General features: G+C 40.5%; 1 protein-coding gene and 1 long non-coding RNA gene across 19 annotated transcripts in view; one reads left to right on the top strand and one right to left on the bottom strand.

The window, feature by feature from the left end:
• The first annotated feature begins 7 nt into the window (after positions 1 to 7).
• LOC110076419 (serine/arginine-rich splicing factor 5) lies at positions 8 to 21,734 on the top strand. Of its 3 annotated transcripts, none has more exons than XM_020788520.3 (9): positions 8 to 145; positions 419 to 493; positions 1,113 to 1,265; positions 5,884 to 5,954; positions 7,996 to 8,088; positions 9,922 to 9,994; positions 16,969 to 17,042; positions 17,970 to 18,080; positions 20,168 to 21,734. In XM_020788520.3, exons 3-9 carry the CDS (start codon positions 1,140 to 1,142, stop codon positions 20,421 to 20,423), a joined length of 804 nt encoding a protein of 267 aa, XP_020644179.2. In that variant the 5' UTR covers positions 8 to 145; positions 419 to 493; positions 1,113 to 1,139; the 3' UTR covers positions 20,424 to 21,734. The 3 variants fall into 3 exon arrangements, with proteins under 3 accessions (XP_020644179.2, XP_020644178.2, XP_020644180.2); XM_020788519.3 differs by having other exon boundaries at positions 14 to 145; positions 1,129 to 1,265; XM_020788521.3 differs by lacking the exon at positions 419 to 493 and having other exon boundaries at positions 17 to 145; positions 1,129 to 1,265.
• The window catches only part of LOC140705792 (uncharacterized), a 57,923-nt gene continuing 56,974 nt past the window's right edge, over positions 21,304 to 22,252 (bottom strand). For all 16 annotated transcript variants that reach the window (XR_013543644.1, XR_013543636.1, XR_013543638.1 and 13 more), the window contains one exon: positions 21,304 to 22,240. This is a non-coding gene — a long non-coding RNA (uncharacterized LOC140705792). The remainder of the gene's footprint in view (positions 22,241 to 22,252) is intronic.

Genomic DNA, 22,252 nt, shown 5'->3' with positions numbered 1-22,252 from the left:
GGAAGTTCTGCGCAGTCACGGCCACCTTTGCTGCCGCTCCTCTCCTCCGCGAAGCAGCGCCGCCATTTTCTCTGGCGGACCATCGTGCGTGTTCGTGCGGCCGCGCACCCGGGGGAGCGAGTGGAGTTCAGCGATAGCCCTGTCGGTGAGTGTTTGTCTCTTGGCGGGGCGGGCGGGAAAGGCCGGGCGGAGTCAAGGGGGAGCCGAAGCCTCGAGAGGAGGGAACGGGCGTTATTTCTCCGTTGCGGCCGTCGGACCGCAGCCTTCGCGAGGCCCTGCGTGGTGCCTCCTTCCCTTCATTTGCTGCCGGGTGAGGAGGTCGCCATCACCTCCGCGGCGCTTCTTTTTCCCCCTCAGTCGTTTGCCGTTAACCGCCTCGTTCTCCCTCCCCCCAACCACCTCTCCCGCTTCTCTCCAGGTCCCACAGGGCAGGCCTCGGAGGCGCCGCCGCCGAACAGTTTAAAAGTCCCCTTCGTTCCCCTTCGTTTACAAGGTAAATAACCGGGAAGGCAGCGGAGCGAAAAGAACTATGTGTTCCTCCAGTTTTGCGTGCCGCCTTTTTTTGCCAGTGCTGTTGTAGACGTCTCTCTTCCTGGAGGAAAGAGAAATCACATCTATCTGCCTCCGTAGGAGATGCCTTTTATTTTGGCCTTCTGTTTCCTGCAAGCTTGGGAGGTATTTCGCGTGTGTGCGTTTGGCTCGTCACGACCACTAGGGCTGTACTTCTCTTGTACGGAGGGCATTATCATTCTCTGAGCCCCCCCCCCCCTTTTTGGAGGAGTTTGCCAATCTTTGAATTACACAACGCTTCCATATTTCTCACTCCTACACCAGCGGAGAGGGTATAAGGAATGGCATCAGGCTTAATTAGTTATTTCAGTAGGGTTGGTATTTGGCTATTTCTCCTGATGGTACATTGTATGCAGTCTTGTAAATGTAGATTCTTTATTTGCAACCCTATCAATGTGAATTTTCACAACCACGTTAAAAAATAACCCTGATGAGAGGGAGTATTGTAGAAAATTCATGTTTCATTACTTCTCTTGCCTAGCCTGCCTTAAGATCATTTGGTTTTTGGTATAAGTGATAAAACTAATAATGAGCACTACCAGTCTTCATTTTTTGCAGGTTGGACCAAGATGAGTGGCTGTCGTGTTTTCGTTGGACGCCTGAGTCCACACGCTCGAGAGCGAGATGTGGAGAAATTTTTCAAGGGATATGGCCGTATACGTGAGATAAATCTGAAAAATGGCTTTGGATTTGTGGTAGGTATATCTGATTTTAAAGATGTTTCCTTTTACCCAAGCAGTAGGATGGTACACATTTATTTTTATGTTAAATAATTGGAAATTTGATTAGATAAAAGCACAAGGAATGTTACACTTGCACTTTTTTCTGGATTTTTCAGTAAACAGTGCATGACACTTGCTAATTCGCTATTAGGAAAAGGAATTCCCAGGAAAAGCTTGCAGGTATTTCTTGTAGTGAAATACATTTGAAGGATAAATTAGGCTCTTCCCAGTGTTTCTCTTTACTCCTAAAAGCAAGGGAACAATTTCTGTAGACTTTCTCCTCTTTGTAAAAATACAAAGCAAGACAGTGTACTCTTTAATCATCTTTAATGTAGATTAAGTTATCCTAAATATGCACACATGAAAAATGAGAAATGCCCTATTGTCTTTCTTTCCTTCTGAAGTGATCCTCCAGTGGGCCATAGTTATTTATTTATTTATTTGATTTTTACCCCGCCCCTCTAGACAGTGTCTACTCGGGGCGGCTTACATAGGTTAAAACACATCAAAATAACATATATAAAAGTACAATTCTTACAATAAATTCTAAACAACACATTTCCAAGATGGCAAGACTCAAGAAGGGGGGGGGATCACTTAATTGGCTGGAGGGAAGGCCTGTTTAAATAACCAAATTTTTAACTGGCTTTTGAAAACGCTCAGCGAGAGTGCCAGCTGAATTTCAGTAGGGAGAGTGTTCCACAGCCGAGAGGCCACCACCGAGAAGGCCTGGTTTCTTGTTTTTTTCCTTCCGGGCCTCCCTCAGCGTCAGGTCCTTCAGCCATCCCTGCTGGCTATGTCGGGTGATTCGGGTAGATCTGGGTGGGAGAAGACAATCTGCCATATATTGAGGTCCCAAACCGTTTAGGACTTTATATGTAATCATTTAAACTTTGAAGTCAATGCGGAAACAGATGGGCAACCAGTGCAAGGCAGCCAGAGTGGGGGAGATGTGTTGATATTTTCTCACCCCACTAAGAAGCCTGGCTGCCGCATTCTGGACTACCTGAAGTTTCCGCATCAGCCTCAAAGGCAGCCCCACGTAGAGTGCATTACAATGGTCTAATCTCGAGATTACAAGCGCATGGACTAGAGTAGTGAGGGCCCCCCATCAAGATATGGTCGCAGCTGGGCAATCCACCGTAGATGAAAATAGGTGGAGTGGACCACGGACGCCACCTGGGTTTCCATGGTAAGCGCCGGGTCCAGATGCACCCCCAAGCTGCGGACCTCACTCTTTGCAGCAAGGGTTGTCCCCCCCAAAAGAAAAGGAATCACCTCTACCGCTAATGGAAGGGCCACCCACCTACAAGACATCTGTCTTGTCCGGGTGCAGTTATATTTTTTTGCACATTTCAATGCCATAAGGTAACTGTGGAAGTAATGCACTGGAGGCAAAGAAGCCAGCCAACTCTGCCTGGCTGATAAACAAGGTAGAGCTGTGGAACACATGTCCTATTCTTTTGAAATAGAAGAGGAGGGGAGGGGGAAAGGGAAAACTAGATTCTCTGCATTTGCTCATACAAGGAAATTCAGTGGAGCTTTTTAGTCTTGCTCTTCTATCCCACTACTAGAGAAAGAAGCTAGGGAATATGGCCAATTCTGTTTGACCAATTTGGCAAAGAAGGGGGGATCGGCTTATGGGCTAGAAGACTTCCTGCCTCCCCCCCCCCGTTCATATAGAAACTTATCATATTGTTCCATCTATATGACCCCCCCAATGTATATGACGACCCCCTAATTTTGTCCCTTGCCAGAGGCGCAGTCAATGTGCAGCTGCGAGGACAGCTCCATCTCCTTCTGCCTCCACCACCTGATTGCCGCCTTGTCCCCTGCCTGAAGAGCCCGTGAACGCTGGAGGAGGCAGTCTGGCGGCAGAGGCAGCAGGAGGAGGAGATGGAGGCAAAGGAGCAGCCATACTTGGCCGGCTCTCGCTGCTGCCACTGCTGTCAGATCACCTCCTCCAGCGCCCCTTGCAGGCTCCTGTCAGGCAGGGCACAAGGTGGTGACGTGAGATGGGGTGAGCCCTGGCAGGAGGAGGAGGCAATTGGAGGATGGCAGCAGTCAATGGGCAGCCACAAGAAGCTGCTGAGCGCAGCTGCTCCTTTGCCTCTGCCTCCTTCCATGTACAAAACGACCCTCAATTTTTCTTCTAATGGTTTTAGGGCAGGGGTGGGCAAAATGCGGCTCTCCAGATGTTGCTGAACTGCAACTCCCATAATTCCTAGCCCATACAGCCAATAGTGAGGAGATTTGGGCCTAGCCCACATAGCCAATAGTGTGAGGAGAGTTGGGCCTAGCCCACACAGTGAGGAATGTTGGGATTTGCAGTTCAGGAACATATGGAAGCCCGGGAGGCTGAGCCCAGCCAGGATGATCCGGTGGCTCGCCTCCCAGCGGCGGTAGCAGCGGCGGTGGAAGTCCAGGAGGCTGAGCCTCCCTTTTCCTAACCATTGGGGCGAAAGAGCTACAAAGAAGCAGCCTCTTCGCCAGTAATGGTTAGCAAATGTAAATTTCCTGCCCTTTTTGCCTGCCTTTTTTCATTCGTACGCTGAAGCTCCATTCGCAAGTAGAGGCAAAATTTTACAGATGGAGCTGATCGTAAGTTGAAATGTTCGTAGGTAGGGACGTTCGTAAGTAGAGGTTCCACTGTAATTGTACTGCATATGATGCATGGTCCTGTTCTTTCTCTTAGTGTATATTTCCTCCAACCTGGCAGATTTTCTGTATGTTCTATTTAAACATGAGATGGTGATTTTTTAGCCTTTAGGTTTTTTCACGAGGTCTTGTTTTCTGTTTATATGGTGGTATATTATTGAGCTCCACCTTCCACATGCAATGCAGTTGTAAGCAACAACTACCTTTTGAAGTTTTCAGGATCCACTTTCCTGTACATTGGAGTCTCGACTTATGGTCAGCTCCACTTACGGACTTTTCGACATCCGGACTTCCCTGGCCGCAAGCTTTCCAGTCTACTTGCGGCCAGAGAATCGACCTACGGACCAGAAAAGGGAGGCGGGGAAAGCGCCAAATTCAAATTTGGCGCTTTCCCCGCCCCCCCTTCCAGTTCGTAGGCCGCAAATCTGCCTCCGGATGCCTTCCAGGGCTTCTCCGCCACCGGATGCCTTCCAGGGCTTCTCCGCCCGGCTCGGCTCCCAGCAGTGGCGGCGGGGGACCTCAGGAGGCCTTTCCCGCTGCCATCTGAGGCCTCTCGGAGGTTCCCCCCCCCACACCTCTGAGAGTGCTTCGGAGGCACGATCAGCAGTGGCGGGGGACCTCCGAGAGGCCTCCCATGGCAGCGGGGAAGGCCTCTGGAGGTCCCCTCTCCCGCCGATGCAGGCTTTCCCAGGGTCGACGGGCCTACCAGGGGAGGGCTTCGCCTGGTAGGCCTGGTCTATCCGGCTTTCCCGGGTAGTAGACCGGGCCTACCGGGGGAAGCCCTTCCCTGGTAGGCCTGTCGACCCTGGGAAAGCCTGCATCGGCGGGGATGGGGGAGCTCCGAGAGGCCTCCGGCAGCAGCGCCAAAGCCCTTGGAGTCCGCTAGCAGCGGCAATGGCGGCAGCGGGGGACCCCTGGAAGGCTTCAGAAAGGTAAGGTTTTATTTTTAAATTTTTAATTTTGGGGGGGGATGAGGGTTTCTTCGGTGGGTTACGGATTAATGGTTTTCAGTGCATTTCTACGGGGAATGCATTTTTGACTTAGGGGTTTTTCGACCTACGGACCCAATTCCAATACGGATTAATTCCGTAGGTCGAGACCCCACTGTACTTAAAAGAAAGGACTTGAGAAAGCCAGAATATTCCAGGCATCACTTAACTAAAGAAAGGATGTGTTACACATATGTTATCTGCTTTATAACTGTGAATATCATAGATTATTATAGAAAGTAAACCCAGAGTTCAGATGTAAATAATGACAATTCTTTAAGGTAGACTGTTCACTGTTTCTCTGCATGCTTGAGAAATCTTGATAAATGCAAACTAGATATATTTTGGTTTCCCAGTTACAGTTTAGACTCTGGCAGTATACTTTTCAAGTCTGACCTTGCTTGGCTGGGAGTGATGGGAATGGAAGTTCAAGGCAGCAAGGGGACTGTATTGGGGAAGGCAGCCCTCCAGGGTTCTTCCCCAACAAGGTATAGAATGAAAAGTGAAAAATAACATTAAGAGCCCTTTTAAGAATTGGGAGAACAAGGGCGAATCATTGGCAACTATTTGAGCGACTTCAGTAAATGAAAGAATGCTGCTTTCTTGTATTGAGTGGGTTCAGTGTGTTGGCACAGAAGCCCCTGGAGTTAACTGCTCTTTCTCTGTCTTTCAATTCTGTCTTCTTTAGTACATGTTGGTATTTGTTGTTTTGCTACTTTGTTGTTTTATGTTAATGTTAATTGTAAACCGCCCAGCGTGGCCTTGGCTGCCAGATGGGTGATATATAAATCAAATAAATAAAATATAAGATGGTCTGTGATTTTAGTCAAAGTTATGTGGAAGGTATCAGTCTGAAAGGATTGAAGGGGAGGTGATTGCTAATGGGCAATTAAAATCTCATTGTTAAAGATTTGATTACATAACTATTTTTTTTTCTTTTCTAGGAATTTGAGGATCATAGAGATGCAGATGATGCAGTTTATGAACTGAATGGTAAAGAACTGTGTAATGAAAGGTAATTTTTAAAAATTAGTTCACAGATTGTGATTCAGTCTTGCTTTTACTTGCTTCCACCTGGTTTGCACTGATACAGATACAACTGTAAAGGTAAAGGTTCCCCTTGACATTTAGTCCAGTCGTGTCTGACTCTAGGGCACGGTGCTCATCTCCATTTCAAAGCCATAGAACCAGCATTTGTCCAAAGACAGTTTTGGTGGTCACATGGCCAGCGCGACTAGACTTGGAATGCCATTACCTTCCCACCAAGATGGTACCTATTTATCAACTCACATTTTTACATGCTTTTGAACTGCTAGGTTGGTAGGAGCTGGGGCAAGCAACGGGAGCTCACTTCGTTGTGTGGATTCGATCTTACAACTGCTGGTCTTCTGACCTTGCGGCACAGGTGGCGCTGCGGTTTAACCGGCAGCGCCACCACTTAGATGCAACTGTAAATGTCATTAAATCCAGCAAGTAGAAATTCTCTTTGCAAGAATCTTTTCACGGGTTTTAGTTGTAACTGCATAATGTTTTAGTTGTTTCCTATGAGAATGAAGAACAGAAAGTTCGCCCATTCTTGTTAACAGATTATTGCTCATTAGAAGTAGGCCAAAATTCTAAAAATTGATTTCTTATATTGAATAGCGTATTCTGACTCACCTTGCTTCTATAGGTAGGCATTAATGAATGTACAGCATGTTCTTTATGTCATCTTCCCATTTTCCAGTTTGGTGGGGAACATGTGGCCTCCAGATGATAATGGCTACCATCATCACTGACCATTGTCTATGTTTGCCTGAACAGACAGGTGCAGGTGTCAGTGGCTGAAATCCAGTAATAAGTAGCAAATAGAGTAGAATTCCATAGAATCAGTGTAATTAATGGAAGAGTTGACTCACCAAACCCTTGGTTTGGTGAGCCTAATCTAATTGAAACTACTTGGTTTCATCCAATATCTGGAGAGATACATGAATACTTTTATGAAACCAGAATTGTGTGTTTCATTTCTGTAGAGTGGAAAGGAGTAAGATTGATATTAAATAAATAAACTACCCCTATCCTGTCAAATTTTCAACAGGGAACTGTTTGTGTGTGTGTGTGCGCACACACGTGTAGTTTCGCTGCTGTTATCTCAGTCTTTTTTGTTTCATGTTTGCATACTGAAATGCCTGGAGAGATTGAGAAAGAGGAGAAATTCTACCTAATTTGTGGAAAAATATGGATAAACCGAAGAACATCAGGAGTCCCTCCTCCTTTCTTGCCTTTTCTCTTCCTGCCTTTCTCTTAAGCCATCTGTTCCTTCTCAAAGTCTTGGTGGTATTAATGACAAGCAAAATACCAAATTGGCTTTCTAATTACAGTGGTGCCCCGCATGACAATGATAATTCCGTTCTGTTAAAATCGCTGTAAAGCGAAATCGTTGTCATGTGAAAGTAAAAACCCATTGGAATGCATTGAACACCAGTTATGCGTTCCAATGGGGGGAAATACCTGCTCATTTTGCGAAGATCCTCCATAGGCGAAGCCATTTTCGATCGCTGTCTTCCGGAAATAGGTCCGAAAAACAGCGGGGAACCATTTTGAGAACCGCCAATCAGCTGTTTCTAATCGTCGTCCAGCAAAAAAAAACAGTTCCTGAAGCAGGGAACTATTCATCGTTAAGCGAAAAACCCCATAGGAATCATCATTTTGCGATCACTATAGTGATTGAAAAAAACTCATCTTTAAGAGATTTCTTTGTGAAGTGGGGTCATCATCAAGCAGGACACCACTGTAGCTTCACAGTCAGGTCCTGAATGAATACAGTTAATAAATTCCGAACTCTCAAGGAGGGATCTTTTAAGTTGTCTTCCACAGCTGTGTATGTCTGAAGAAGTTAAGGTTTATTGAAGAGGAGGATATATCTCATTAACGCTGATCTGAATAGCCAAGTATATGCTTTCATTTTCTTTTGTTTGAATGATTTAGAGGGGACATGCCTGTTTTCACTACATTCATTCCCACCAGACAAAGATCGAAGTACTAAACCAGTTGTTTTATCCTCCCTTCAATTAAAGGGTTACAATTGAACATGCCAGAGCCCGAAGAGGAGGTAGGGGGAGATATCCACAGCGATTCAATTATTACCAGTCCTATGGGGGTGGATCTAGGTAAGAACTCTTTTCTGTTGGCTTGTGAAATAAGTATATTATAATATTTATATTTTATCAGAGTGTTTGTTGGAATATTTTACATACTGAAAAACTGTTAGATATTTCACCTTCTTAATGCAGGTGTATCAGATTTCATTGTGATCAGCAGCTAGGTTTTTTCCAGCCCTCTTTAAAATTTTGTGTAGTGTCACTCCACATTTGTGTAATTATTGTCACAAGATTCTGAGCAATCTTCATTATTTGAATTACTGAGTTAAGCCATTTTAGTTTACAGTGTTATGTAGTATAGTTTCATAAAGCTTAAACTTTATAACTGATTTTTTCTAAATGTTTATAATACCCCAAATTTAGTAGAGCCTATAACAAAACAAAAATTGTTTTTGCAAACAGTGTCCTATAAGGTTGAGATTCTTTTAGAATCTACAGTAATTTCAGAATGAATGATATAGAATATATGTTTGTGGTGTTTATTTGATAGCAGAATGATATTGCTTGAAAAATGTTTCTTAAACTGTTAAAGTAGTTACTTAGAGCTAAATCTATTTGGTAGTCCCAGTTAAAGCAAACCCAAGGAGTCAGTGGGATTTGTTAGTCACCACTAATTTAAGTCCCTTTGAGTCAATGGATCTACTCTAATTGGAACTAACAGTTGGATTTAGCCCCGTAAATTACAAAACATTTGATTTATCTATTGCAACCTGCTATTTAGAATCATCAGTCCATGAGATTCTGAGTGTATTAATTATTGATTTGAAATACTTAGCATTTTTGTGTTTTGTTCAGAGGCAGCCTTCTTGTCATCCCTATGTTTAAGAAAAACATGGGGAACAGTATATTTTGCATATTGGAAGTATGCTGTTTAGATTCTCTTTTCTTTAGTGCAGTGATGTTGCTGCAGTAAGAGTGATCCAAGGTCCAGGCTAAAAGTGAACTTTTAAAGTAGGATATGTGACTGACGTTCATGGGCATCTGGCGTGGTAGTCACGTTCATGACATCAGGCACATGGTGCCAGACAAGAAGAGACTACTCTTTCCGGTAGTGAAAAGTGGGACCCAGCCTGCCATTTGGGGGATTCTGGAACTTCTGTTTAAATGCTGTGAAGATCTGGATATTCTGAAAATGTGGGGCATTCAGAGGTATGCAAATGAGATGAAGTTGCCTCTGCTTCAGTATCCAAAAAGAGATACATGTTGGTTTTTGCATTTTTATGATATAAAAGAGCTATCACTTGAAGTGGATTTTAACAGCCAGACTGAAAAAACTAAAGTGCTGTTCTTTTGTTCTTCATACTGTGCTTTATAATACTTGGGGTTTTGATGACAGGAAGCCAGATGTACTAATAGAAAATAGACTAGGTAGTATCTTTTCTCACTATAGCTTGTTTAAATAGCACAGTATTGTAAAGTATACACTTCACAACCTGATTCTTTTCTAGATTTGATTCACACATGCGTGTTCATAGCTTGATGTAGGTCTGCAGGTTGTATGAACTTCACTTTAAAAGTCTAACATCAGGTGATACTCTCAATTATGAAAGTTTTCTGTACTGGTGTTGCATACAGGAACATCATCAGCTGATGAGTAGCCTTGTGTGAGCTGACCCCTTTTTGCCCTTGCTTTGATGATTATGCGTATACTTAGCTTGCTTTTCCCAGGCTAAACAGCAAGCAACTGCCTGTTAGCTTTGCCCACATTTAGTTAGAGGATGGTCAGTTTTTTTAAAATGTATTGTAGATTTTTGAGCAGACAGCAGTCTTTCAAAGCAGAATGCAGTTAAATTTCTGCAGAGAGTGGAAATAAACAATAATGGGAATGTGTTTCTCTTGTAGCCAGTATGGTCCACCTCTTCGTACTGAACACAGACTTATAGTTGAGAATCTTTCTTCACGTGTTAGTTGGCAGGTGAGTTGTATCTGTTGTTAAATATCATGAGTTTAATGCAAAACATGTTTTTTGTTTGGTTTCTTGAAGGGTGCAGGAAAACTCAAAATAGAATATCTATTAGAACCAAACAGTTCCTGAAGTTCTTCAGTCTATACACCAATATATAAGTAGTATGCTTAATTTTTTTAAACTGAAGAGCTGATTAGTGTTTCTTGAACAACTATAATCCTCATCTAGTAAGACTTATGAAGAGTCAATTTAGACACCTAATCTTTTTAAATAAAATAAAGGTCTCACTCAATTGTAAGGTCTGCAGCTTTTTTCCAGTTTGTATCTGGCTTCAATAGAATGAACAGAATGGCCACATGATTGAATTATAGGATGTAGTCCTCATGCAAGAAATTTAATGAATTGTTTTATTTGAATTCTGGAGGGGGCTGTGGGTTATGTTTAGTAGTTAACATGTATTTGAAACAGTAATGAAGTTGTATATAAATTTAGGCATATGTAGTGGCACTGAAAGCTGTCAGCCGAGTCCAGTCTCTGAAACAGAAGGAGAAATGAAAATACTGAATGGGTCAGCTAATTGTGTTTTATGTTACACTTTGCAACTTTTCAAAAATGGATTAGGGGAAACTATACAGTTTTGTTTATATAATAACTTCTATATTTAGATGAACTAGTTAAAGAGCACTGGAATATGTTTGTGCTGTTTTTGTTTTTTTAAAAACAGTATAAAATAAAAAGCTGTACATACCTGTGAAGGGGACACCACCGACCCATCTACGAAGGACTGCAGTTATCCTTTGGGTTATCATAGGACAATGATATGCCAACTGATATCCTTACAGTATTTTGGATTACTGCTGTCATAAGGCCTGACTAACATTGCTAATAGGTAGAGATTATAAGAAGTGTAGTGCAAAATATCTGAGTGATACTAGATTCCCTGCCATAAGAAATAATTTGGGTCCAACTCATCTTGACTCAGGTTAACATAGTAAAAATGTACAATGTTGACTTTTCTTTGTAATCTTCTTTAAAGAAAATATGTTCCTGTTTAGGCTGCGTCTCTTCTATTGTGTCTCTTCTATTATTTATCCTAAATTTATTAATCTGCCTAAACATTTTTATTTCTGTTTTGCCCTTTTTTCCTGTTATTATTCTAGAATAATACAGTGGTGCCTCGCAAGACGAACACCTTGCGGGACGAAAAACCTGCAAGACGAATGGTTTTTGCTATCGCTTTGGTGCTTCGCAAGACTTTTTTTCGCAAGACCAATGCCTCGCAAGACAAAAATAATTCATTCGTCTTGCGAGGTTCCCATTGGAATGCATTGCAATACATTCCTATGGAAAACTGTTTTTTGCAAGACGAAAATTTCGCAAGACAGCGCTACTTGCGGAACGAATTACTTTCGTCTTGCAAGGCACCACTGTAATTATCTCAGTAGTTAAGTTGATTTTTTAAAATATGTTACACCAGTCACCCTTTTTTCCTGATAAGCTGGAACCATTTTCAGATTTTAGAATGGGAGATGTCTTGTATTTTCTGTATATGAGTAAATATTGTCAAATAGTATTTTCTCTAGCAACTGAAGGAAACAGTTGATAAGAGATTGGCCTAATTGCAGGATTCAAGAGCAGGAGAGCTATTGAGAGAGTAATTGGGGCAGTTTATTTAGCTTAGTGCACACTAATCTTACCTGGAAGTAAAAAAGCTGGGTGTGCCAGTATGAGAAGGAGAGAAACTAAAACAAAAAGGAGCAATGATTGACTGGCATAAAAATGATGGGTTTGTGCTGAGATGATGTTTATTTTTATTTAAAACATTTACCTCCACCTTTCTCAAGAAGGACCCAAGGTGATTTAAATTATTAAAAGGCAATATTTAAAACCTGAAAACAGTACATATACAAATATTTGAAAAGAATCAAAATACCACACTAGAAATAGTAAACAAAATCAACACCAAAAACAGATTGAATGCAACAGACTGAAATTGCAAGTAAGTGCTGTATGATAGTTTGCCCAGTCCTGGTAATTCACCTTGGGAAGGTGTATTCATGGAGGTACTGGTCCCATGGATACAGCAGTTCTACTGTACTGGGGAGCCATGGCCAGTGGCCAGTAAATCAAGGGAGCCACAGGTCAAGAAAGTTTGGGAACCACTGCCCTTATCTATGCTCACATGGGGATGCAGGGAAGCTTGGCAGAGTATCAGTGATAGAGTGTGGTACTAACTGAAACCTATCTGTTGTAGTCCACCAGTTTCAAGAATTCCCCCAATCCAGTGAGCTTCCAGTAGCATATATGCATTTTCTCCCCATGGTGGTTAAGCCCTTGCATGGAATTCACAGACAAAATGTAATTTGCAGCCATTATACTCTTGATTTATTGATTATTGCAGATTTCAGTAACAGTAGCTGTTCCACAACTGGACCTGTCAAATTTATAGCAGTTTCCTATGTATGTAAACTTATTAGGTATAATTTTTCATTGTGTGCTCCAAAATTACACCATGTGTGGCATGTCTTTCCAACACCTCTTCCAGATCTCTGATCAGTCTTGTTGGATGGTTTTGTGGAATAGTTTTCAGCAATAGGTTTTGTGGAAGAAGTTTTGTTTTGTTTTATCCATGTTGTTTTTGTAAACTTTAATATGATACTTTATAACCATAGGAACATACATATCCTTCCCCAGAGAAATGGTTTAAACTTAAAATATGCAAAAGTTGTGTATAGTCCATTGCAGGGACACATGAAGTTTTTCTTTAAAAGCACTGGTGATTGTAGTTGTTAGAAGATTGTGTGTGTTAAACTGTGCTTTTACCTTTGGAGCAGTATGTACAGTATGTCTGCCCAAGACCTTAGGTATAGTTTGCAAGTGATAAGATACTCTAAACACAGGATGATCGTTTGCTTTAGTCAGGTTTAGACTCGTGAATTGATTAAAGACACACCAAATCAAATTATCATGTAGTTGAGGAACAGTTGATTGGGCCTTTTTAAAAAAAAATATTATTCTTCAGTATATGTCTATAATTGCTATTCAACAACAAGAGTTTTTAGGGACAGCAGAAAAATCTCAATTGTATGTTTCAGCTATAGGGCCAGATAGGTTGCAATTAAGTGGCTTGTACTTGACATGTCTAGATGTCAGTTTTGAGACAACGTTGAACAAAATAGGCATGAAGTATATCGATCCTTATTCAATGCCCTCTGTTTTTGTCTGTGCATAGTCATTAAACCCCATATGGAAATAGCAATTTTTACTGAACCATATATTGAACCATATGCTTGATTTTGAAAAAGCGCACTTAAAGGTAGCCAGAATTGCTTATTAACCTACTTTGTGTGTCAGCATTGCACAGAGCAATCCCCAAGTGCTTCTGTTTTCAGTATCTATTGTGCTGTTCCTGTGTAAGTGAACTTAAGGAGGGCACATATAATATGACTTAATTTTCTGAGCAACATAAAAGCAGTGATATTTTCCTTGAATATTTTAAATACTCGTCTCTCTTATGGTTTTTGTGCGTTTTCGGGCTCTTTGGCCATGTTCTGAAGGTGGTTCTTCCTAACGTTTCGCCAGTCTCTGTGGCCGGCATCTTCAGAGGACAGCACTGAGTGCTGTCCTCTGAAGATGCTGGCCACAGAGACTGGCGAAAAGTTAAGAACAACAACCTTCAGAACATGGCCAAAGAGCCCGAAAAACCCACAACAACCATTAGATTCCGGCCGTGAAAGCCTTCGCAAATACTCTGTCTCTTAATTACTGCCTAGTGTAATGGCCCCGTGATTATACTTGCATGTCACCAATATAAAAATGCATGTACTTCTGCCTTAATACAGCTTGACATTGGTGCTGCAGCAACTTCAGCTGTTTTGTACACTGTTCTCCGTTTAAATTTTTATAATGTAGGCAAGAAAACACTGTATAAGAAGGCATCCATTGCACAAATTTACCAGTTTGTGACTTGCTTATGTCTCCTCTGACAATTCTATTGGACTGGATCTAGTATAACTATATTGTGGCCTGATATACATATACATAGTGGTGTGGAGTCCTCAGTTTGCAGTAAAGTGTAGTTCTCCTGTGCAACAGTAGAGGCTGCTCGTTATGCTTTTATGACATTGCTTACGTGGCAGTTTTCACGGGCATGTTTTGTACTTTGCCTGGCTGAAAAAAAGTGCATATAAACATAGCTTGATTAATTTATTAAACTAATTTGCATAGTGTCTTGCTCCATAGAGTAATGTCCAGGCAGCTTGATTTATAGTGATGTTCTTGAACAAGTGATTCCATCCTTAAAGCAACTCAGGGAAGGATATGCAATATGGCTTTCTGTTCTGAACAACATGCAGACAATGGTATTTTTAAATAAATTTTAAAAATGGCAAAGTAAAAATTTTCTGTTCAAATCTGTTTGGTTGCCATGATACAAACAACTAGCTGTTTTTATGGAAAAGTCAAGTACACTTTTGGTGTAGGTGAGATTACCAATTGTATGAGAAACACTAAATTGCAGCCATTGGCTTATCTGAGAGGTTATTTGGTGCTTGTAAAGTTTACAATATGCATGGAAAAAGCTGTGTTTAACTTTATGAGACTCTAGAAGATGTTGATGTCTGCCTTTTCCAAGTAGGCATGTATGTATGTATGTATGTATGTATTTATTTATTTATTTATTTATTGCTCTACTGCATCTGTATCTTTTTCTTTTATATATACTAATTTGTGCATAATGTATGATCATTTTCCCTTGCAATAGAAAAAGCTTAACAGGAACTGCAGAAATTTTTAACACTACTTTTCCCATTTTAACTTAACTAAATAAAGCATCTGCTCAAGCTTTTGTCCTGTAATATGTATTTGGGTTGTATGATGTATCTACTATAATTGAAGCCCTTTGGTGTTAGAGCTAGAGGAGGAGCAACAAAAGCTTTCTGGGGCATGGCATTGGCTACAGCTAAGCTCAGAAGTTCATTGGATTGTGTGTCCTGATGTTCAAGACTCTCTAATAGCATCCCATGAACCTAACATGTAGCTAAACAAGCTTTAAGATGAAACTATCTACATCTGCTTTTCAAAGATGGCACATTCTGATTTTTAAGGATCCTATTGATTTCAGACCCTTAAAATCTAGAATCCCAGTAACCCCTGATAGAGCATATCTGTTACTGCTGATTCTGTCTCCCTTGCAAGTTTTCCATGTGCCTATGATGGGGAAATCGAAAATGTTGGCTTTTTGTATTAATGCATATGTAATTATTTCGGTCCTCTGAAATGATTCTGACTGAATTCTACAAAAATAAATTTAAGCTGTTAACTTCAGTAGGGACATATTTTCCTGTATGCGTGTAACAGTAAACTTGCAGCAAGACAGTCAGATTCCAGATTTTAATAATCGGATTAAAAAATTTAGACATTGACAATCCAAGTGTACATTTTCTTATCCTGTCAGAACTAAACAGTTGTGAATTATACAGTGCTTGATGGGGATGATCTCCTGGTTTTGTCTGTTATTTGCTGTGGATATAATCAATGTGAAGTGTTTTTAACATCATTTTACATTATGTATTGTAACATTTGTATTGGGAGGATTCAGTCTTACAGATGCTAAGTACCCCAGTCTAGACTATAGAGAGCTCTTGTGCTAGCTGTGTGTTATAAGGAACTTCACAACCACTAGATCTTGTTATGAATTTGAGATGTACATATATAAATAAATATTCTTAAAACTTTTAGCTGGGGTGCTGTGTATATTGTAAAATTGATTCCTTCCATGAAGAAATAATCTGTTCTTAAGGCTTGTTTCATGTTAGGATACAGGTTCAGATTTTCAGATTGTTTGATTCACGTACTAATTTGTAAAGACTAAACTGAACTTTATTATATACACTAGATAAATTGAGGCATCCTGTATCTGTAGTTCAGTTTTAGGTTTTTTTGTTTGTATTTTTTTTCACAAATATATCTCTAACCAAGTTCATTTTGAACCTCTTTTAACAGCCTTGCTTTGGGTTAGCCCTCGTTTCTCTTGTGTGGAGGAGAAAGAACCCAAGAGGTTGGGGTTCCTAGTGGCTGAATTTCTAGGGCTTGGCCTGTTCAGAATTTTCCTTTTGGTACCCATGACACACCTATCTTGGCGATGTAGATCTTGGTTGACCCACAGCTCGATTGGCTAGCACAGGTCAACCTCAGGTTCTAGAGCTGCTTCCGGAGACTGTGTTCAGTGCTTTCAGGGTCTCTGGTACATCCCCCTGAAGCACATTGCTATGATCCATTCCTCTGCCCCTCCCATGTAAGGGAGATCCTCTTGGTCTGCTAGGCAATTATTGGACAAGCGACTCTTTGCTTAAGGTACCTGCTTATTTCATCTGACCTCTTGGGGTATATTGTGGTAAGTAGCCTATGGCTATAAAATGTCAGCTATTATTTGGGGCACTTTGTAAAGGTTAATAACTCATAAGCAACTGGTTTTTTAAAATGTATAGCAACTAGTTGTATAGTGTTGCAACATAGACTGAGTCTCAATTACATTAAATGCAAGTCTCTGTTAAAATAACACTGAGGTTGTGACATGGACTGACAAAAGCCAAGAAGCTTGTTACTACTTCCTTTTGGCAGCTTGTGACAGAATCTTAGCATTAACTTAATAAAGACATTTGTGTTTAATTTGTATGGAGGAAGAAGAAAGGAAAATGTTTGTAAGCAAACAGTTAATTGTATAAGTCAAATGAGACTTCAGTTTTGATCAAATGCTTGCATTTAATAACACATGTATGATGCAGTTAAAATATAAGTGGTAATCCTTTAAATGGTACTTTATATTGCCATATCTCAGCTATGTGATTAGCTTAATTTTGCTCATTATAGATGTAATATATGGGATTTTAATGTAATTTTTTAACCATAACAAGGAGGCCTGTTTAACACCATATTGTAAGTCTGCCTTCACATTGTAAGCTGAACTGTAACATTTACTGCAGGATTTGAAAGACTTCATGAGAAAGGCTGGAGAGGTTACTTTTGTTGATGCCCACAGAAACAATCCAAATGAAGGGTAAGATAATGTTTTGTATCCAGTGTAGTGAATGGTTCCAAACCTGTTTGAAACACATTTAGTGGTGGGTGGGTATATAGACCCGATGGCATAGAACAACCAGCTTTTAAACGCTGTTACAGCAAGGATGGGCAAAATGTGGCCAACACATCTGGGGTCTCCAGCTTTCTCCCCCCCCCCCAAAAAAAACACATTTTAATCGTTTTCCTGGGAAAAGAAAGCTTTGTCCAGAAGCTCCATTTAGGCATTGAGGGACTTTCTGTATTTTGAGTGTGATCCTGGCACTGTGGAGAGCACCATACTCCCAATATAATTTTTTTAATTATTTCTCGAGGGGCACTAAAAACTTTTTTCCATTTCAAGAAACCATTTTTAAACAAAAACCTACTTTATTAACATTTTTCAAAAAAAAACCTGCAATGCAAATTAGCCTCTTTGAAAGACATCTCTCAGCTCTTCTGAAGTGTCCTTGCCCTCTGCTATACAGCAGAGTGTGCTGCTGCTGAAATTCAGAATCCCAATATTTTAGGTGCAGAAACGTATTCCTATCATTCATATTGAGTGATCCAAACAACATAAGAGGGTTATCTGTTGTTGCAATATATAAAAGCTCCAAAGAAAGAAAAGTTGCTTACTTTTGTGTCTTTATGTTTTAAATTGAGTTCTCTAGAGAATGATGTCAAACTTTTTTACTAGAAATACAGAGCTTATGTGGAATTTTTAAAGGAAGAAAGAGCATATTTGCTGTTCTCTCAACACTTCAAGCCATACTCTGGCATTCTTAATGTAATATTGCAACTTGTGAGCATTGGGAAAAAAAGTAGGATCACTCCTAGTCTAATTAGTAAAATAAGCTCTTTATAATTTTTGAAACTTTAGTCAATGCAAAATATTTCTGTTAATATAAAAAATCTTTAATGGCTGTAGTGTTGTGGAGTTTGCGTCATCCAGTGACATGAAGAGTGCATTGGACAAGTTGGATGGCAGCGAGTTGAATGGGCGCAGAATTAAACTAATTGAAGATCGCAAAAGACGCAGGTATGTTGTCAGACAGCAACATTTTACAGCTGAGAAATAAAATGTGAGCATATCACAGGGAAAATGTTAAATATTTGAGAAATATTGTTGCCCGTCCGAAAGGATGATCTGAATAAATGTCAGCTACAGATTATCTGTATCCCTCTTCAGGCATTATCTAATCTAGTGTGCTGTCAAAATTGGGGGGGGGGGGTGACTACCCCACCCTGCACTTCCTCTGCATTAGCAGCAATAAGTTTGAACAGGAGAGGTTCTTGCTGAGGTTTGTTTTGTGGTCAAGCATTATTTTTTCATAGAGCTGGTCTAGAGTATTACCAGTATTAACAAATGTTTCCTGACACTGGGAAGATGCAGAAGAGAGGAGCGTAGGCATAGGCTGTAAGAAGGGTGAAAAATACTACCTTTGAAAATCAAAGCATCAAATATGAAGCATCTGTGCAGTTACATATAATCATTGTCCAAAAAGCTATTGGATTATTTTCTCACACAGTCTTTCATCCAGCCCTCTCTCCAACATTTCGCTAATGTGTGTGGTTATGACACCATTCTGTGTATCTTATAACTCTTGCAGAGTGGTAGTTACCCCCAGTGTGATACACCATGAACTTAGTTTTTTAATTGATTCTGCCTATGAGAATGTACAGCAGGACAAGAAATATGTAATAAATTGGAAACTTTTCAGAGGCAACTAAACAAATTTGTACCTTGCTGAATGAGAAATTAAGCTTCACAGAAGGTTTAAACATAGAAATGGTTGCATAATTTTTCCCTTCACTCCAGTTTTGATTTGGGAGAAAGACTTCATTTCCATCCTTGCTCACAGGAAACCAGCAGTATGTGCAGCTAGCTATACAAAAGACACACAGTCCAGCAGTCAGTCATTCAACAGAAAAATCCATGATGCTCAATTAACCCTCTCATGATGCTTTTGTTTTTTCCCCTAGCACGTCCCTCTGGGATAGAGATGGGAGTGGGGGAAATAGGGCTACCTGGCTCAGTGGAAGGGAGAAGTGGGATTTTCAAGAATTAAGCTTGCTCACTCATCCTGGAAGCACTTGTAAGATATCATACAGAGATCAGCTGCATTTCACACCTTCTCTTGAGAGGCTCCACTCAGTTCTGCAGGCAGCACAGTTTGCCCATCTGTGGCTGCGGCTAGTGTAGCAGTGCAAACAGCAGGAGGCACCAGCAAAAGCAAAGGGGATCTTTCAGGTGATGCGTGGGAACAAGCACATAAGTTCTTGCCTGAGAGAAAGATCCAAATATTGGCTTCTTCATGACAAGATGGTCTCATTAAAACAGACCAGCTAAGTAACTCAATGGAAGTTGAATCAGCAATAGTTAGATCTGTGGTTTTTAAAGTGCAGTAGATAACAGGAGCTAATGCTAGATAGCTGCACTTTGAAGGTCCAGTTTGAGACACTTACTGTGCTTAGTACTGATGAAGTTACAAGTGACAATGAGGGCAGGTTCTGCACACTCAGCTGTGTTTTTTTTTTAGTACCCAGCGAACAGTCTACAGGTCCCTTCAAAAGCTCAAATTAACAGCAGGTTATATCAGAGAGTCACTCTTTAAGCGTCGTTCTTTGCTCTTGAAGGTGCACATGGATTAAAGCAATAGTTGGGTTGTCGTCCCCAGATGTTCTTGAACTACAGCTACTAGTGAAGGCTTCTGGGAGATTTAGTCCAGGAACATCTTAGGACCCAAGGTTGGGAAGCACTGCACTAAAAGATCACTTTGAATCCAAGCTCTAATTCTTCCTGTGGCTAGAGCAAGAAATGGGAAGAGTGGAAATGGAGGAGTCTGTCTCTTTGTGCCTACTTCTTTTTTTCCAAAGATTTGCACGCCAGCAAGCAATAAGTACAAGGAAGGGTACGAAAGAGACACCTGTGTTCTCAATATTTTCAGTAAAGATGGGGTACTAGAAATGTAGCTCAACTGAAATGATCAATGTAGGCGCTTACTTAATCTGTTGGGATAGGTGTTAATAGTTTAGTAGACGTTTATCAAAACATTTAGTGAATGTGATGCTGGATATAGACTGTCACATAATGGTTACTTTTTAAATTTGTTCAATCTGTATTAGGAGCAGATCTCGTTCCCGAAGCTATTCAAGATCTCGCAGCAAGTCAAGATCTGCAAGGTCTTCTAAATCAAGCAGCAAATCTCGTTCTCGAAGTCGAAGCCGTACTCCTGAGAAAAGGCGCTCTCGAAGCCGCTCAGCTGAAAGAAAGTCCAGTGAGAAAAATCAACAGTCTGGCCCACAGAATTCCTCTCCATCTCCACCCCCAGTCAAGAAGAGGTCTCGTTCTAGGTCAAATTCTGCTGAAAGCCGTAGTTAAGGTATTTTGAGAAGTGTATAAATACTTCATTTCTAAGTCAGATTTTCTACAAGCTTGAGTATGTTGCAAAAGGGGGAGGGTTAAATTGTTAGGTGGATATAAATTTGCCCTCCCTCCACTCTCAACAAGCAAATTGTAACCAATAATAATTGATGAATATAAAAAATTAAAGTGGCAAATTATCATTGCCCAGATGCACTGTGTACTACTGTAGGTGAAGCATCGCTGACTAAAGCAGCACACATTGGAGTTTTGTTTTTGAACATGATGATGAACTGAAAAATGTAGAGTGTGGTACCACTTTTCCAAGTCCTTTGGCTGTGCTTCTTGACTGGATATAGATTTCCTTCTATTTGGCAGTAAACAACCATAATGATCTGGCTGTTAATACATAGATTTGAGAATCTCCACATAGCATTCCCAATACAACTACAATAGTATCAGGAGCAGGTTTTTATTTTGAATGAACAATTTTGCTTATTCTAAACTAATATTTAGATGAAAAGTAGCATTCAAAATACAGACAGGGAAGCTGTATAATATTTTTCTGATTAAATGTTAGTTTAGAATAAGCCATAGTCAATAAGTGTGCCTCTGATTGGAGTTTAATCAAATGGTGTACCTCTGATTGGAGTTTAATTCAAATGGTTCACAGTGTTTTTCACAACTCTGTTCCTGTCACAAATTATATGAACAGAAGAATACGTTCAGTGCAGTAGATTATTTAACCTGTTACCAGGGAAGGCCTCATTTTATAGAGGAGGCCCTTCAGAAATTATAAAGATGTCACCTTTACTGAAATTTCAGGTTTTATTTTAACATTGCAAACAGCATCGTTATATATAGCCATCGGAGTGTGACACTAAAAATTTCAGGTACTGTACATGGGGTAGCAGAAGCAGTAAATTTTCAAATTTAATAGGCAAGGATTATTTCCAAACTGTCAAGACAGTTATCCAGTAATAGTTTAATGTGATGTGAATTTATTAATGCTAAAGCGCAAAAGGGCATTTCCTTTAGGTTTACCAAACATGTTTTAGTTTTATTAGTATGTAGTATTTTCCTAATCCTTTGTGATCATTAGACCATCTGGCTTCCACATACCTGAAATGAGGGAATTTGCTTAAATTTTTTGTAAACAGCCGAAAATGTCTAAATGTTATTGATGTGATACAGTAAGTACAATAAATGTTTCTCCGCTGCTTACTGCAGCTTCAGCTATCTTTCTGTGTTGCATATTAAAGCTTAAGTTTGTAAACTTATTTCTTGTTAGCTAGTTTTTATTTTCAATAAAATTGATACATAATTAAATCCTAAGTGGTTGATCATTGTTCATTCACTAAAAACAGAACTCCTGGCCGGCTCTAAAGCAGCTCTAACAATGACAAGTTTCACACTAGGGGGTTCATGCGGGGGAGGGGGAATCAAAAATAAAACTATTACTACCTACTATCATCATATTGTTACATAAATCTGTAGTACAGCCACATCTCAAATATTTTTATAAATATTATCCCTTCAAAAAGGGATTACTTTCTCCCCATATAAGCACCACAAAATCTCTGAAATCTTCAGGGGAAGGCCTTCTCTCAGTCCCTTGCCATTGGAGGCACATTTGATGAAGACCTGAGAAAGGGCATTTTCAGTGGCTGCTCCCAGTCTATGAAATTCCCTCTCACAAAAGGCTAGGTTGGCTCCTCCTTAAAGCCCTTCCACCAACATATGAAAGCCTTCCTTCTTCATCGTGGTCTTCTGTGAATGCACACAAAAGGGTCAAGTCAGCGCCAGCATCAGTCCCTTCAGAATGTTCTCGAGCTCTGTAGAAAAAG

Source organism: Pogona vitticeps, chromosome 1, assembly GCF_051106095.1.
Source record: "Pogona vitticeps strain Pit_001003342236 chromosome 1, PviZW2.1, whole genome shotgun sequence".
Lineage (NCBI taxonomy): Eukaryota > Metazoa > Chordata > Lepidosauria > Squamata > Agamidae > Pogona > Pogona vitticeps.
The sequence above is the reverse complement of the archived record's forward strand: the minus strand, read 5'-3'. Positions and strand labels throughout refer to the sequence as shown.

Excerpts from the sequence above, each read along its gene's own strand:
- LOC110076419 (XM_020788520.3), top strand. The coding sequence starts at position 1,140 with ATGAGTGGCTGTCGTGTTTTCGTTGGACGCCTGAGTCCACACGCTCGA. Across the intron at positions 9,995-16,968 it reads CTTCACGTGTTAGTTGGCAG|GATTTGAAAGACTTCATGAG; the intron begins GTGAGTTGTATC and ends CATTTACTGCAG. Across the intron at positions 18,081-20,167 it reads GAAGATCGCAAAAGACGCAG|GAGCAGATCTCGTTCCCGAA; the intron begins GTATGTTGTCAG and ends AATCTGTATTAG.